General features: G+C 42.9%; 1 protein-coding gene across 1 annotated transcript; it reads right to left on the reverse strand.

The window, feature by feature from the left end:
* Positions 1–8,265: 8,265 nt before the first annotated feature.
* Positions 8,266–15,552, reverse strand: CUNH15orf40 (chromosome unknown C15orf40 homolog). Its single transcript, XM_007434297.3, has 4 exons — positions 15,409–15,552; positions 13,844–13,970; positions 11,903–12,030; positions 8,266–10,710 (listed from the first exon to the last, which is right to left on the reverse strand). The coding sequence occupies exons 1-4, from the start codon at positions 15,496–15,498 to the stop codon at positions 10,618–10,620; spliced, it is 438 nt and encodes a 145-aa protein (XP_007434359.2). The 5' UTR covers positions 15,499–15,552; the 3' UTR covers positions 8,266–10,617.

Consider the following 15,552-nt stretch of genomic DNA (forward strand, 5'->3'; position numbering starts at 1 on the left):
GCTTGGCTGGAAGAGCAGAGGGACTCTGCCAGCTTCTCACAGTAATTACAGGGTGTTAGTTTTGCCTCACTGCAGAAGATAACAACTCCCCCCCACGCTGGGGATTATGATTAGAGCTTGGCAAATACCAAGAGTATTGGATGAATCAAATGGATTGTGCTAGATTTGGGGGCATGGGGGCGGAAATGACAGACAGTGGAATTCTGGAGAAATGGCCCCCTTTAACAGAGTAAGCTATGCCCTCCTCTTTTGCCCTAGATACAGAATCTAGACTAGATCATGATTCACACAAGCATTTAACATAATGGGAACATGCCATTCAGGTAGGAACCCATGGAAAATGCCTTGGTCCAGGTTCATCCAATAATTCCACCTAATCTGTGATGTGTAGCATTATAAGACATGGTTTATTATTACAGGTAGTTCTTGACTTACAACCACAATTGGGACCATCGCTAAGTGATGTGGTCATTAAGTGAGTCATATCAGATTTTATGACCTTTTTTGCCACGGCCGTTAAGCACATCACTGTGATCATTAAGCAAATCATGTGGTCATTAAGTGAATCCAGCTTCCCCCATTGACTTTACTTGTTGGAAGCCCCCTGGGAAGGTTGCAAATAGCAATCATGCGACCCTGGGATGCTGCAACCGTCATAAATACATGCCAGTTGCCAAGAGCCCAAATTTTGGTCACATGACCATGGGGATGCTGCGACGGTCATAAGTGCAAGGACTGGTCATAGGTCAGTACCATTGTAACTTGGAACAGTTGTTAAACAAATGGTCGTAATTTGAGGACTACCTGCATTATGTTTATTTCTTACAATTAGCACTTATTCTGAGGTCCCATCTCACATTCAACAAACTGACAACTTTACACCTATTTCATTTCCATAACATGGGATCACCATCCACTTCCACTTGTTGGATTCACAATTCATGTAGCTGAAAAATTAAGTAAGGATCATCTTAAATAAGGGGATGGCAACCTTTCTGGTGACTTGAGCATTACCTTTTTCTCAAAATCATCTTTTTTTCGCTTACCAAATAGTGCACGGCACATGACAATGACAGAATGATGTCATCAGGAGTGGGACATTTTTTCACTTTTATGGGGGTCTGGGTTCTGTTTTTAAGAAAATAGTTATGCCTAATAATGGAGGTTTGGTCTTGTTTTTCAAATAGAAAATCATGCGACTATTCTTAAATAGTTCACTACTAAATATCAGCAGTGGAATGGGGGCAGATTTTAGGGCTGCAAAATAGATGCTGAAATATCATAGAGAGATGGCTGATTGCCTATTCCTGCTTTAGACAGTTATATGGGGACACAGCTCAAATTTCTTTACTTCAGAAAACTTAAATTGGCTTTATCAGCATTTAGCTGCAAGTGATTCCAATTCTGTCATTTTTTTCTTTTTAAACAATATAGCGTGGCTTGGTTAAATTATAGTGTATCCTTGATATCTGTATGTTGGTTGGCAACTTTGGGAGTCGCCATCCCAACACTTTTCCAAGGAGGTTGTGTGAAATTGTCAGTTTTAAGTTACATTGACCATCAGGAAGGCACCATGTGACTGGTTCTGTCCTGTATTGGACTCTTCAAATGCAGGTAGCCAGATGTTGTTCTATGAGATTCAAACCCTCTACTGAGAACGGAACTCACAGACCTTTGCCCTTCAGATGACTATATACAGTGAATTAGCTTGAGGACCCATCCAGCTCCTGACACTTGGTGAGATAGACAGACAGACAGACAGACAAGATCTATTAGAATGGTATCTACAGTCCACCTTCCTTTAAGCAACCAGAGCAGAGAATAACATAGTGCCAGATGGCGGGTACAGTATAGTGATCAAAGCTGTAATCACCCACCCATACAAAAGGGGCGAAGCTTCAATTTGGACACCACACCCACCATCTTGCAGATTTTGACCCCTCCCCATGGACGCTTCTGTTTGGACACAAGTGCTGGAGCTGAAAACCAGCTGCCAGTAGTATTTCGACGTGCTATTGTTGTGCACTTCGCCAGTGTCCCCTTGGCAGAATGTAGCCAGGGCAAGATGCAGCGAAGGCTGTGAAATTACTTCCAAAGAGCCAACTGCAATTGCAAAGAGCTCAATGAACTGAGAACGGTAGAAGATTCTGTAGAGTCTAATTTAAGCTCAGCAGAGTTTTTATGTCCTTACTTCTAAGGGTGTAGATCAATCTACATATTTTGCGGCTCCAAATCTCTCCCACTGCAGGGGACCCAAAGCAGTGAATTCTACTTCACAGATTTTCATCAGGCTTAAGAAATTTTAACCAGGAAGGACATACTCTACATCACAATTAGATAACTTGGGTGATAATTCAAGAGGGAGGGGAGCAGCTATTCCCAGATTGGGTGCCAAAAACACATATATCTTTGAGAATCTAAAGTAGCCATCCAACAGAGAGATTGCCTGCCACACCCTTGCATGTGTTACTGCTCAAGGCTTCATTACTCCTATGGTACTTCCAAATGTGTGTAGGTGAGGGAAGATGAGTTATTCTCTTGCATTACAGAATCCGGTGTGATTGATTCGACTTTCGCTGTGAAAAAGATGGGGCAGAATTATCCACATCAGAGGAAGGTATTCACTACAGCGCCTTTTGCTTCCTCCCAGCTTCCACGGAAAAGGGTGAATTCTGTTCCATTTCTGCAGTTGGTGTAATTCAGTCACTCTCAAGCACAGACACACAAGAGTTAGATGCTCCTCAGGGGGGACCCATCACCAGAATAGCAAATAATGGAGAAACACAGGGGTTAAGATCTCAGAATGGCAACCGCATAAGAAACTGACTTTAAAATTTCTTAGTTTCTTACGTAGTATGAACTGAGGAATTTGGTTTTAATTTGGAGATGGATTGGTGGGTTGAGAGCTAGAACAGCTGCAGACAGAAATTATTTTATTCAGTTTTAAAATCTAGATTCAAGAAGTTCAAGGTTTTTTTATTCAATTATCTTAGATAAAGTGAGGAAGCATTCTTCCCACTCCCACACTTTCCTCTGGGATATCACTAACTGCACAACTCGAAAGATGCATTAATCCACAGTGGGCTTTCTTTGATTTTGTCTTGATGTCTTGTGTGAACACAGCTATTGCTAGTTTGGAAACTATACCTTATGGTGTGTCATATGCAAACCCAACAAATGGTAGCTGTTCTTCAAATCATGGATAATCAAACCATACTACTGTGTGACAGCTGAACTCTTTGCACTGCAGGAACAGGGAAATTCAGAAGGGAAGGGCTGCAACAGGATATCTTTGAAGACAATCACAGAAATCTGTTTTCCCTATTTATGCAATTATTGCTATCTAGAATGATTAATCTCTCCTACTTGAAGGGCTATCAGAATAAATTCCTGTGTCTAACCTAAGTCCCATTAAGGATGGAGAACTCTAAAAGGGAAGAGCAGCAGAAACATGGAAACTGGCCATCCAATAGCATCGAGGTAGCAGAGCTAACAGACATATCTGCCTCACCTGTATTCTATTCCTATAAGGGCTGAGACTGGTGAGGATGGAACCAGCAGTTCCCAAGCTGAAGAGGACATTTATGCCTCCCAAGCCATTGAGAGACTGCCTAAGTGTCCATTAACTTGGAATGGCAAGAAGAAAAGCCTAAACTTTGAAACACCTCTCTCTCTCCCCCCCCCCCCTTGGCTGAGACCTCATTATTGCACTGCAATTAGCAATCAACAGTTGGGTTCAAGAATTCATTCTGGTCTTCAGTGAAGACTAGAATCTAGCCAAGTACTGTCTGGGAGTCCTGAGTCTTCATTAAGTATCTGGAAAGCTATGAGTTACTGCTTAGCCCCACCTCTCTGCGAAGCCCATCAGCTCCTACTGAAACAGTAATACAGTGTGATGGAATGGAATTATGAAGGCCAGGCTCAGGGAGATAAACATTTCTTAGCTCACCAGAAGAGCGTGGGAGGAACAAGAGGATGAGACTGGCACCTCCCTGAGGAATTCACACTGTTGTGGCTGGCTGACTTTGGGAGCTGGGGTTTCAGTCTGGGAAGATTCTTGCTAGAGGTTGTGGCTAATAAACATAGCTGGACTGAATTTGCATTGTCTCTTGGAGTTCCTTGGGCTAGGCCTGACATACAGTACTCATTGCTATCCCTACCCATAGAGATTCACAAGCAACTCATATTGAAACAGATATCCCCTTCTGTCCTCATTTTTTGATGATGCCAAGCATCTACCCTCTTACATTCTGCTTGATGAGAGGCCTCCGAGGAGGCTGATCCTATGCAAAGATTAGCACTGAAAGATGTTATTCAGGAAGCAAGACCAAGCAGGCTCAGAAACAGAAAGGTTCCACACATGATTACGACTTTTCCGTGCCACCCATTAGAGCATGCCCTAACATCTTCAGATTGCTGTGACATCATGGTGGGAGATGATCTCAAAGGAAATAGCCAGGAGGAGTCCTTTGCCTGGGAAAGAGATTAACCTGGCAGTCCTGCAAGATAACACCATCCATGAGTACTCCGGAAGCTCTTGCTGGATTTCTTGCGCAGCCTGCCCATTAAGCATGTCATCCCAGCCATATCACCGCTGATATAGTAATTCTCAGCTCTGAACGACGCTTGGTGCAGAATGATTTGAACAGGGATTCTATGCAAGCACTCACTAATTTAACTGGATGAAATTAGCTTGGAACACTGAATTAAGGCACTGCGTCAACGTTCATCTCCACAGGGAAAAATTCTATGACTGGCTCTACGCTTCCTGATAATTGGTGGCTTGTTTAAAGTAGTTTTTTTAAGCAAACATAGTACTTGGTCCACACGGTATTCTAATCCATATAGCAGAAGCAGAAGCAGAAGCAGAACCAGCTTAGTTTTAGGCCTTCCCCTTATGCATTTAAGATTGCCACCCCCTGACTTTGCAATAGGAAACAGATAGATATGCTGAGCTCAGACAGAAAGCAGTGTCACATTGGATCAGCTTCCTAAATAAGTTCCAGGGCTAGTAATAAAATTCCCCGATGAATATAAACAGGCAGCCGGAGCTATTCACGAGTGTGCCACCCAATGGCTTGAAAGGCAAAGTATAACTTTTTAGCTTAATTTTAACCTTTTGTAGTTTTTAACTTACATATTTTTTCTAGGATGTTATAGTTTTTTTAATCTGTAACGCCGCCTAGAGTCACTGGTAGAGTGAGATGGGCAACACATATAAATTTGAAAAATAAAATAAACAAAAGTAAGATTTTCATCTGAAGCAGAGCAACCTGTGTTCCAAACTATCTTGCTCATTCTGCTACATCAGTAAACACTCCATTTTTGCAACAAGAACTAGAAGGGACCAGCACATCCCTTATCTGTCAGATTGTTTGCTTTCCACACTAGGTGGAGAAGAAATTTCTTTCTCCAGAGTGGGAAGGATACATAGACGACACTGGCACATCACAATGTGGGTCTGTTTAATCATGGTTAGTTAAACTACAACAAACTGTGGCTTAGAAATTTCAGTGGCTGAGTTTGCTCAATGTGCTCAGCCCAAAATGTACAAGCTACATTTCAGAATTAGCACATGTTTGAATTCAGCCATGATGTGCTGGCAGAGGAAGACAGATTATTCTACCCTATCTTTCAACAGTCTGTTCTGCAAAACAAACAAAACCTGGCTTATTAAGGAAAAGCAGTTCTTGGACTTCTGGAGGAAGAAATGGTGGACTGAAGACGGCTCTACAAAAAGCGGACCCCGGTGAAGAATGAAGAGCCGGTGAGTAGACCGGCTTTTTGATAATTCCTCTCTGAACAGAGAGGCCAGGAGGTCACCCACAAGTGTCCCAGACTGTTGCTCCTCATTTTAGGAGATGTTTTAGAAGAAATGGCAGAAGAGAAACAAGTTTTATCTGATAAGACAGAGACAGAGTTGACACTGAAAGTGAATCTACCAATGACAGGCTACAAGAATGACGTGGAAAAAGATGTTTTATTGGACATACAAAAGGAATTGGTTGCTGCTTTAAAAATCAAAAGGGAATTACAAATAATAAACCGAGAGAATGACCTGGATAATTCTTTTATATTGGGTTTACAAAAGATGTTTGTTAAAGCTTGGATGAATTTTGTGAGAAGGGATAAAAAAGAAATGAAAAGAAATCAAGTTCTATGACATTACTTGAATGGACTAAAGTTTAAGACTATTAGAAGTAAAGGGAAGGAATATAAAGTTGGTTTATTTGATCAAGGTTAAAATAGATATTTTGTTATTTCTGGCAATCCTTAATGGACTTTTGCTAATACCAGGACTGAAATGACAATGCTTTTTGATTTGTTTATATATAAGAGATGGGACATGGGATGAAGAGTTCACTGGTTGTAAATTAAGAGGTGAAAAGTTACTAAAATTATTTATTCTTGTTGTGAGGAAAGTTGGAAGTCACTTCTTTACATATTTCTTTTGTTCTTTACTATATTCTTTTTTCTTTTCTCTACTTTTTTCTTTCCTTTTCCTTTGCACTTCTTACTCTTTTTTTCTACTCTTCTTTCTTTCTTTTGGTTTGTATTAGTTTTTACTATTGCAATTATAATCATTAGTAAAATTATTTTTTAAAAAAGGAACAGCAGCTTTTGTTTCAGTTCCAGATGCACAGAAGAGGACTCCAAAGCTAACAGAGAAATGCAGAATCAGGTCTTTGCAAATTAGTAAAACAAACACTGTAGGCCACTAGCTTTAACAGGCAGCTTTTCTTGGACACAATTTCTCTGCAAGGCAACTGACACATACCTTGCATAAAGAGTGTTGTGAGTTTCTTTTGCCATAAGTTGTAAGCCCAGGAAGATGTGATTTTTTCCCTCTGAGCATTAAGCTTATTGCAAGAAATTCAAACAAACATTTGTATGGAGTGCTCCAATTTTTACACCAAAGACCCATTATTTTAAAGAGCAAGACTGCTACGATGTTAGTCAGAAAACAGCCAGAAACTGCAATAAGGAACAGCCAGAAGGGATCCTGCAGAAAATCACCTAAGACAGATTCTCATCGCCACCAACCACTGTTTAGAAAAGGAACATGACTGTCTTCTTGCAGATCCCTTGATTCTCCATGCAATTATTTGGAATGCCATTTTAGCAACACCAAGATTATCAGTTATGGTGAAACTGATCCTCAGGCATACCTGGGAGACTTCATACAAAAGCCAAGGAAGAAAATATACTATTACCAACCCTAATGTGGATTGACTGGTTCTGGATTAGCATGTTTTGTAAACCCAGCCACTGTGGTCTCATCAAAGACCCACGGTGAGCAGCGTGCACAGACACAGGATCAGCAGACTGGCCCAGTCTATTTCATTGGGGAAAAAAAGGCCTTTTTTCTCTTCCTTAAAACCTGGGCATAGGTCAGATAAAATTTACTTCAGGAGGCTGGATGCAGTTTGCAGGCCACCTGGCCACTTTCCACATAGGATAATGGTTTTTTAGAGAGTGGAGTTAGACTTTTAGATGTCCTTGGACTGGAAATAGCTTTGCAGGCGTAGTAACCTAATTTCTGAAGCAAGGTGAACAGGCTAAAATGGAACAACCTGATTAAGCAGAAATTAGCTGGATCAAATGACCTGAATAAGCCCCCTGTGAAACATAACTGCTGGGGCCTTTCAGTGGGCAGTGAGTTCAATAATGGATTTCATGAAGAACATCAAAGAACATCAGGCTTGCAATTTTCCTACATACGTAAAGGAGCATCAATGAGTAGCAAAGATGGGAAAGAAACTGGAACTTTGTTACGCTTTCCCCTGCAGGAGGATATGGTCTGGGGAATGACTGAGGCCTGAAAAATGCTCTGATTTGGAGCTGTCGAAAGCTTTAGGCAAACTGAGAGGAATACATTTTGTTAAAGGGCTCGTGCAAACAAGTTCTCCAATCTCATTTCAGTTCTAAATGGCAGAAGGATGGCTCCTCCTGCTGAAGGTGCAAACAGCGAGGGGAATTTTCTTAAATCTAGATGACGTCAGCACAACTTTTTGCTCAAGACATCTTCCAAGCTATCTCAGCTGGATGGAGAGGGTCGCAAAGAACCTCTGGGAGACCCTGTTTCATGCAGTTCCTGTGGCCACTTTGCCCCCAGCAAAGCAAGTGGCCACGCAAACACCTAGGCAGAGGAGAGGGCTCCCAACCAGCCACCTTCCAGAGCAACTGTCCCTCTTTAAACGACCTAGGTCATCGCTCAGATTATCCCAGCATCTCCACACACTGAAGGGAGGTTCACAAGTTGCGCCAATCCATTGTATAGTTTATTTAGATTTTGTTTAATACAACACGTGAATCCAATCAGCGTGGCTTATTTAACAATCTATGGTTCAAGCAAACCACAGCTTTGCTTGATGCACAAGCCAGGTCTAAAATTCCTGTTTCCAAAGGTGCTGGAAGCAACCCTTAGCAATGCCACTGATTTTTTTCTCTTGCTTTCTTTCATATCTCATTTCCAAACCCACCTCTTCTATTCATTCACCCACCAGAATCCTAGTCTTTCCATACCCAATTACATGGAGAGGTAGCATATAGCCTCTTCTGTTCATTTGTACCACTGAAACGCAAACTGGTAATTCCCAGGGTAGAAACCTGTAGTTTGTTCTCTTTCAAACATGTGTTATTATATCTTTAGGTTTACATCCTGCCTTTCGTTCAGGAGCTAAGGGAGGCGTAGACAGTGTTCTCTCCTGCCATTCTTCCCCACAACAACAACCCATGAGACCGGTTTGAGTTGAGAAGTGAGTGACTGGCTCAAAGTCCCCCAGTGGGCTGTGAGGGCACTTGAACCTCAATTTCCTCCATGCCAATCCACCACTTTCACCTGCTCTACTATGTTGGCTCTCATTTTACCACACAGAGATATCACTCATCAAAAAGAAGCAGCCCCTTGGAATTAGGATAGCCTTCTGCAGCCCAGCGGCTCCAGGACATTCCTCCACCATAATGCCCTTCTGGATGGTAGCCTGTTTGGGTTACAAAGCTAATTCAGAAACCCCTCCACTCTTGAATAGGAGTATAGAGTTAGATTAAAAGCCTGCCAATTGAGCAACACATCATCTTACGTACAGGAGGGTTAACCCACAAGAACAGAAAGCTGAAACAAAACAGAGCTCATGCACACAAAGTGGGAATAAGGAGGTAAAAGGAAGAACCTAAGACAAAGCTTTTTGCTGCCTTCAAGCTGCTGCTGCCGCCTGGGGAAATTATGGCTGCGTTACTGAGAAGGCTTTTAAGCTCTTGGAATGATTTGGATTTATGGTGCTGAGCACTGAGGGCTCATGGGTTGGTTCTGAGCATGCAGAGGGATGCAAGAGATGCTAGGCACAGAGGGAGAGGGGCAGTATGAACAATGCCATCCTTTCAATTTGCCAAGAACTGAAATGCAAGTCTAGGGTCTTAAGATAAATTACACAGGAAAAAGAGAAGATTGTATAGCGAGGATGATCAAACAGAGGTGGGCAGTTAAGCCAAAGCACAACCCAGAACATATGCTGTGTTAAAACAGAGCAATTTCTCTCCCCGCCACCAAGACCACAACTGGCAATGAAACAAATGGGTTCCCTTTGGGAGTCTAGCAACCATAAGTCCTTAGTCATTTTGCAAGATGGGCAGCTATATACATGGAATCAAGTAAATACAATAAACATAATAAAATCCAACTGACGAAATATCAGCCAGCTTTATTTTCGAAATATGGCACAGGAGCAAGGCATCCTGTCTAGGATCAAGGAAAAAAATACAACCCGATCAGAAGGAGAGATCTAGGGACTCCATTTTTAAACATACTCCTGAGGAACGAATGGGAGATGTAAGGACAGGATATTGCAAAATCAGAATTCAGACCACCTTAAAAGCCCTTCCCTAATTCAAGGGAGGGGGGAGGCACACTATTGCTTCTTCCATGTGATGGGAACAAATAAGGGACCAACAGCCTGTCAAATGCAAATATAAAACTTAGATGCATTTCCTGTAACAAATAACATGAAGCTCAGATCTTGGTATATAGGAGCAGCGTAGAACACAGAAACAAACACTGTCCCTAACATAAAATCAAAACAGAATTTTCAAATAGTGTCCAGGCACTATGACTGACAAAAGTTTCTGAAGGAGAAAAATGGTGCCCTGCATTTCTTATTAACCCACAATTATCTCTGGTTAAAGAAGGTGACAATAACCTGCAAAACCTGTTTGCCAAAGATGCAAATAGACAGGTATCACAGCTGAGTTGTGCCTTTCTTATATCGCCTTTGAAACAGTGAAAATGACTACTGCCTTCCAGACTAGCAAAACAAACATACTCCAAAAGAACCTGTTTGAAAAACGTCAAACACTGATCCACGTTGAGCCACGGTTTGATGTGGACTGGTGAACATCAACTTCAGGTCCCAGGGAGGCTCTTTCAGATAACACTGCACCTCGTATGAAGATGCTAAAATGACCGCATCCTTTTTTATAACTTAAATTAAGCTTTATAGCTGTCCACAGACTCATCGTTGGGTTTTCCACCACGTGTATTTATGAGCTGTCGTATACCTAAATGTAGCCATTCTCTGCAGCTGGAGAAACAACTTGTTAAGACGTTGCTCATGTATAGCTTCAGCTGGAACTCTCTTTTCTCAGCTTCTCTAGAACGTCCTCTGGAGTCAGTGGTGCCAAAATTTTCACCACTTTTTCTCGAGATTTACTCCCCTGTTTTAAAACACAAGCAGAGAATTTTAGGGATTCCTCATGTCAAAAGGGCCCAGATATACAAGTATTCCAAAAGCAGGTACTATTTGTAATTTCTTGATACTTCATCAGTGAAAGAGGTACGCAGTATTAAAATATCAGTAATTTGGAACAATGATGACAAAACTGAATTATGCTATAATCAAGGGCTGTCACATGGGTGCATTTTTAATCTCTATGTGCTCCAAAAGGCTGCTCAAAAAAATGGTAACCTGAATATAATTAAAGAGTTATATCATTTTCAAAAAATGCTCAGACTCTGATAATGCATTTGGCGTTGAGGGATACTTAAGGCTTTAGTTAAGGATTGTGTTTCATATGCAATCTCTGCCTCCGTTATATTCTTATTGCACCTCTTGTTCATGACAATTTTGATTTGCTATTGGCTGCCTAGAATGATCCCCCAATACTACAGGTAGTTCTAGTTTAATATCCACTTGTTCAGCAACTGTTCGAAGTGATGATGGCACAGAACAAGGACAACTTATGACCAGTCCTCATAGTTGTGGCCATTTCAGTGCTCCCGTGATCATGATTCAGGCACTTGGCAATTTGTGCATTTATGATTGTTGCAGTGTCCTGGGGTCACATGATCACCATTTGCAACCTTCATTGCCAGCTTCCCACAAGCAAAGTCAATGGGGAAGCCAGTAGGAGGTCGCAAATGGCAATCACGTGACCGTGGGACACTGCGACTGCATGGAATTCATCTAACGATAGCAACTGGAACTGCTGCCGTAAGTTGGCACAGTCACGTGACATTCTGCCTTACAACGCTGCTCAGTGATGAAATTCCCAGTCCCAATTACCGTTAGTAAGGACTGCCTCTAGAAGGATGAGGCAGAAATAAAAATAGTTCACAGCAAGCCTAACATGTGGATCTATCTTACAACTTCCCATACAGAGCCTCTCAAATATATATTATTGGTCCTTCTTTTTCTTGTCTCCTTTTGCAGACCTCTGGTTACCTAATGCCTAGTACTGAACAGTTTTGGAAGCGCAACACTGAACTTCTCCCCTGCCCTTTTAATTTCAAAAGTGCTCCCCATTATTCCACCTGCTGGTAGGAACAAAGTTAGCTAAGGGGTCTTTTCCCATGAATGAGCAGAAGAAGAGTCAAGAGCTCGAGTTGAATCATACAAAAATGCTGTACCTTCTCCAACACCACATCACTTTTCTTGACTTCAAGGACTTTAGAGAGGTAGCGACAGAGCTCTGCGTTGGCTTCCCCTTCAGATGGAGGTGCTGCAATGGCCACACTTACCGCATCGGTGGTCAGGTCTGCAACAAGTAGATTAGGATGTAGCTATCACTTCAGCAATATTAGCCTATCCAAAAGGTGGGTTGAGCTATAACCAATATGCAAATGACAACTGGCTCTATTTCTCTTCTTGAAAATCTAATTTAGAGGCAGCAGTGGAAGTGCTAATCCAAACCCTGATTCTGGTAAAAAGCTGGAGGAGAATAATAACATGATCTCAACCTAGAAAAAAAAGGAAGAGGCAGCTAGGGAGTGGTTTGAAGGACTATGTTCCTGCTCTGAAGAAATGGGTCTGTTGTCTAGACATATCTGGAGTCATGATTCATCTATGACAGAAGTCCTATTCAGGGGTTACCTTCCTGCGTTCCATCCAACATGCAAGGAACTGTCACAGCTCTCTCATAATTGTCGGGGGATGTAAATGAAGAGTTGGTCTCTAAGCACACAGCATGGCTATCTGCAGCTGGAAGACCGGCTTAACAAACCATTTGGAACCCCGTACTGGAGGGTTCCCGTTGACCTGGAAGCAGTTGCATGTATATGAAGGCCCCTCATGGCAGACAATCCCAGTGTAAGCAAGGAAACCATCTTTTCCCTTATATCATCAGTGTGATAAGGAAAAAAGAGGGGCTGCTCTCTCTTCTGCACCCACTGGACTGGACATCAAAGATACACTTGATCAGGGCTACAGTGAGCCTTTGGTTGGGCTTGTGTCCCAGCTGCATTCTTCTCTGAACAAAAATAGACTAGTTTTAATGACCCAGACTCTCATAATCCAAAGGGTAAAGTACCATAATGATTTCTATGCTGGGCTTCCTCTGCTTACTGCATTGTCCTAAATTACTATTTTTGGATTATGACTGCAATTCCCTCATGTTTTGGTTTGCAATCCATCTCCATCTCCAGTGCCAAATCAAACTGCTTATTTGAGATTTAAAGACGCAGCTAGAGACTCACCTATCTGAAGGATCCCCACTCTCCAAAATGCCTCCCATAAATAAAGACCAACATCAAGAACTACTTCAAGTGCTTCTATTATCTGAAGTGGAGCGGCTCCTGCAAAAACTCTTCTCTAGCTATTTAAGCAATAAGCAAAAGCCTTCTTACTTTTCCAAACTATTTGGATTTGTTTCTTCCCATTTGTGGCATTTACCGTTGTGCTGATTTTTTCAGATCTGTATATTTCCTTCCAGATCTATTTTTTTTAAAGCAAGCAGGGGGGCAGAACTCTTTTAGCATTTTCCTACCTGTTCTAGAACTTGGCATGGTTCTAGAGTAGCACTTCCCTTCTGCTCTAGACTGCAGTCTTTTACTATCCATGGGGAGAAGCCACGGGAACAGATGGAACTGGAGAAAAAGTGCTGACAGACGGGTCAGTACAAGTGTCTCCATAACCTTTTCAGATTAGGGCAGTGTTTTTCAACCTTGGCAACTTTAAGATGTGTGGACTTCAACTCCCAGAATTCCCCAGCCAGCAGTTGAAGTTGCCAAGGTTGAAAAACACTGGGTTAGCGGATACATTTGGACTTTTAATAGCACATTATGGAAGTGCACACAGAACAGTTGCTAAGAAGGGTACGGCCAATCACCAACACCCATATCCCAGGAGGCAAAAAAAGGACTGGGTGCAGACACTCCCCTCTGATCTTCTAAGAAGGTCTCTCCAATCACCAACCAACTGCCCTGAGTTCAAATCATACAAACATGCTATAAATATTTCAAGACAACCCCCACTCCGGAACCATTTCACGGAGGAAGCCTTGCTCGGGTATGGGGCAAAACTTCTGCAAAAACCCCCATCAATGCTGCATATGTATTTATGCTGTAGCTTACCTGTTACAGCATTTTGTTTAGATCCTGGTTTGGCATAAACAGAGATAACAACAGAACCACTTTTATCAGTTGCCACAGGAACCGGAGGAACAGAAGGCTTCACGAAGTCCTTAGTCTGTGCTTTCCCCTTAAATCAAAACACAAAAATCAGCACCATCAATCCGAAGGTATATATATATATGTGTGTGTGTGTGTGTGTGCGTGAATGTATCTATATATATCCCCCAGAAGTTTCAATGCAAATTTATCATTCCACCAAAGTTGATCAAAATCAGAAGGGTAAAAAAAAGGCCTACAACCATCTTCCCCAATCACCATTTAGAACAGTCAGGCTGCCCAGAAGAGGCGAGATACATCCCTGGGGCTTTGAACTCCGCATCGCATTGCCATAGTTTGTACTAACTCAAGCAAGCTGTAACTTACACATAGTTGGGAACGCTCCATGGAGCCCCAGGCATGCTACAGGAAGCACACACTAGCTTGGGTTAACAAGGCTGCAGTCCTCTGCATGCTTACCAGGAAGCATTTCATACAGCAAGACTTGCTGAATAACTAAGATACAGAAGTTTAATCTAAGAGCGTTATGGGGGTAACACAAAGGGGCATCTTTATTATGCAGAAATGAACTTGGAGGAAATTCCAATTTTCTTTTTTTTTCCTTCTGCACACTTCTGGGTTATGGATCCCCCATCCTAAAACATGGTATGAACCAGAAAGTGCTATTGCAATTCCAGTCCTCTGTGGATATAAAAAGGTCTCTTTCTCTGGAAAAAGCCTGCCTATAATTTGCCCAGGAAATTAGGACTTATCCATTTAATTTACGGCCAAAACCATCAGGAAGGACTTCAGCCGGACCGTGATTCTCTGCTTATTGGCTACCACGGCTGTTTGATTATGGAGAAAATCGATCTATGGGGTGGCTGAGTCAAAAACGACATGATGGCACGTAACTACAGCGACCATATTTTCTTGGAAAAAATAAAGGACAAACCTGAAAAAGGAGCAAATCTGAAAGAGGTTCCTAAGGATAAGCCCCCCCCCCCAAAAGGTTATGTTTATAGCTTTGCTTTACAAAGGAAAACTCAGGAGCGAAACCAGGAAAATAATTAAATAAATCCAAAGGACCGCTTTCTGAAATAAAGGACCGTCCTTTATAATAAAGGGCGGATGGTCCCTGTGCACATAATCCATTCATCCATCCCTGTCGTCTGAGCAGAGAAGCGCGAAGCCACCTTTTCGGTTCCCACGGAAAACGGGGCGCCCCGGCAGACCCACAAACGCCGAGCAGGAGCCAAGGCTGCCTCCCCGCGCTGCACCGGGGCCCTCAACTAGCCCAAGGGGCCGTCCTCCCCAGGGGGCCGGATGCTGCTCCCTTGCGCTTCATCCAGGGCTCGGGTCTCTCCCAGGCCGCAAGAGAAGCGCCTCCAGGGGCGCCGGACTACAGCTCCCATCATCCCCGCCAGTGGGACCAAGGGGGCGGCGGGTTGGGAAGGGGGGGGTTGTAGTTTCAAACGCGTGCTCGAGGCCGATAGCCTTTTCAGCGGCGTCCGCTCCCCGGGCCTAACCTTCCGGGGCATGGCACGTCCCCGTCCCGCGGCAGCCCAAACCGGAGGCCCCGAACGGCAACGGAAAGCGGGAAGGGCCCGACCCAGCATCGCGGGGGCTACGTCACTTCCGGCCCCTCCTTCCGGTCGTCCCCTCTCCTAGAG

Source organism: Python bivittatus, unplaced genomic scaffold (assembly GCF_059951505.1).
Source record: "Python bivittatus isolate LINGU-HERP-01145 unplaced genomic scaffold, Pbiv_v1 ctg000530_np1212, whole genome shotgun sequence".
NCBI lineage: Eukaryota > Metazoa > Chordata > Lepidosauria > Squamata > Pythonidae > Python > Python bivittatus.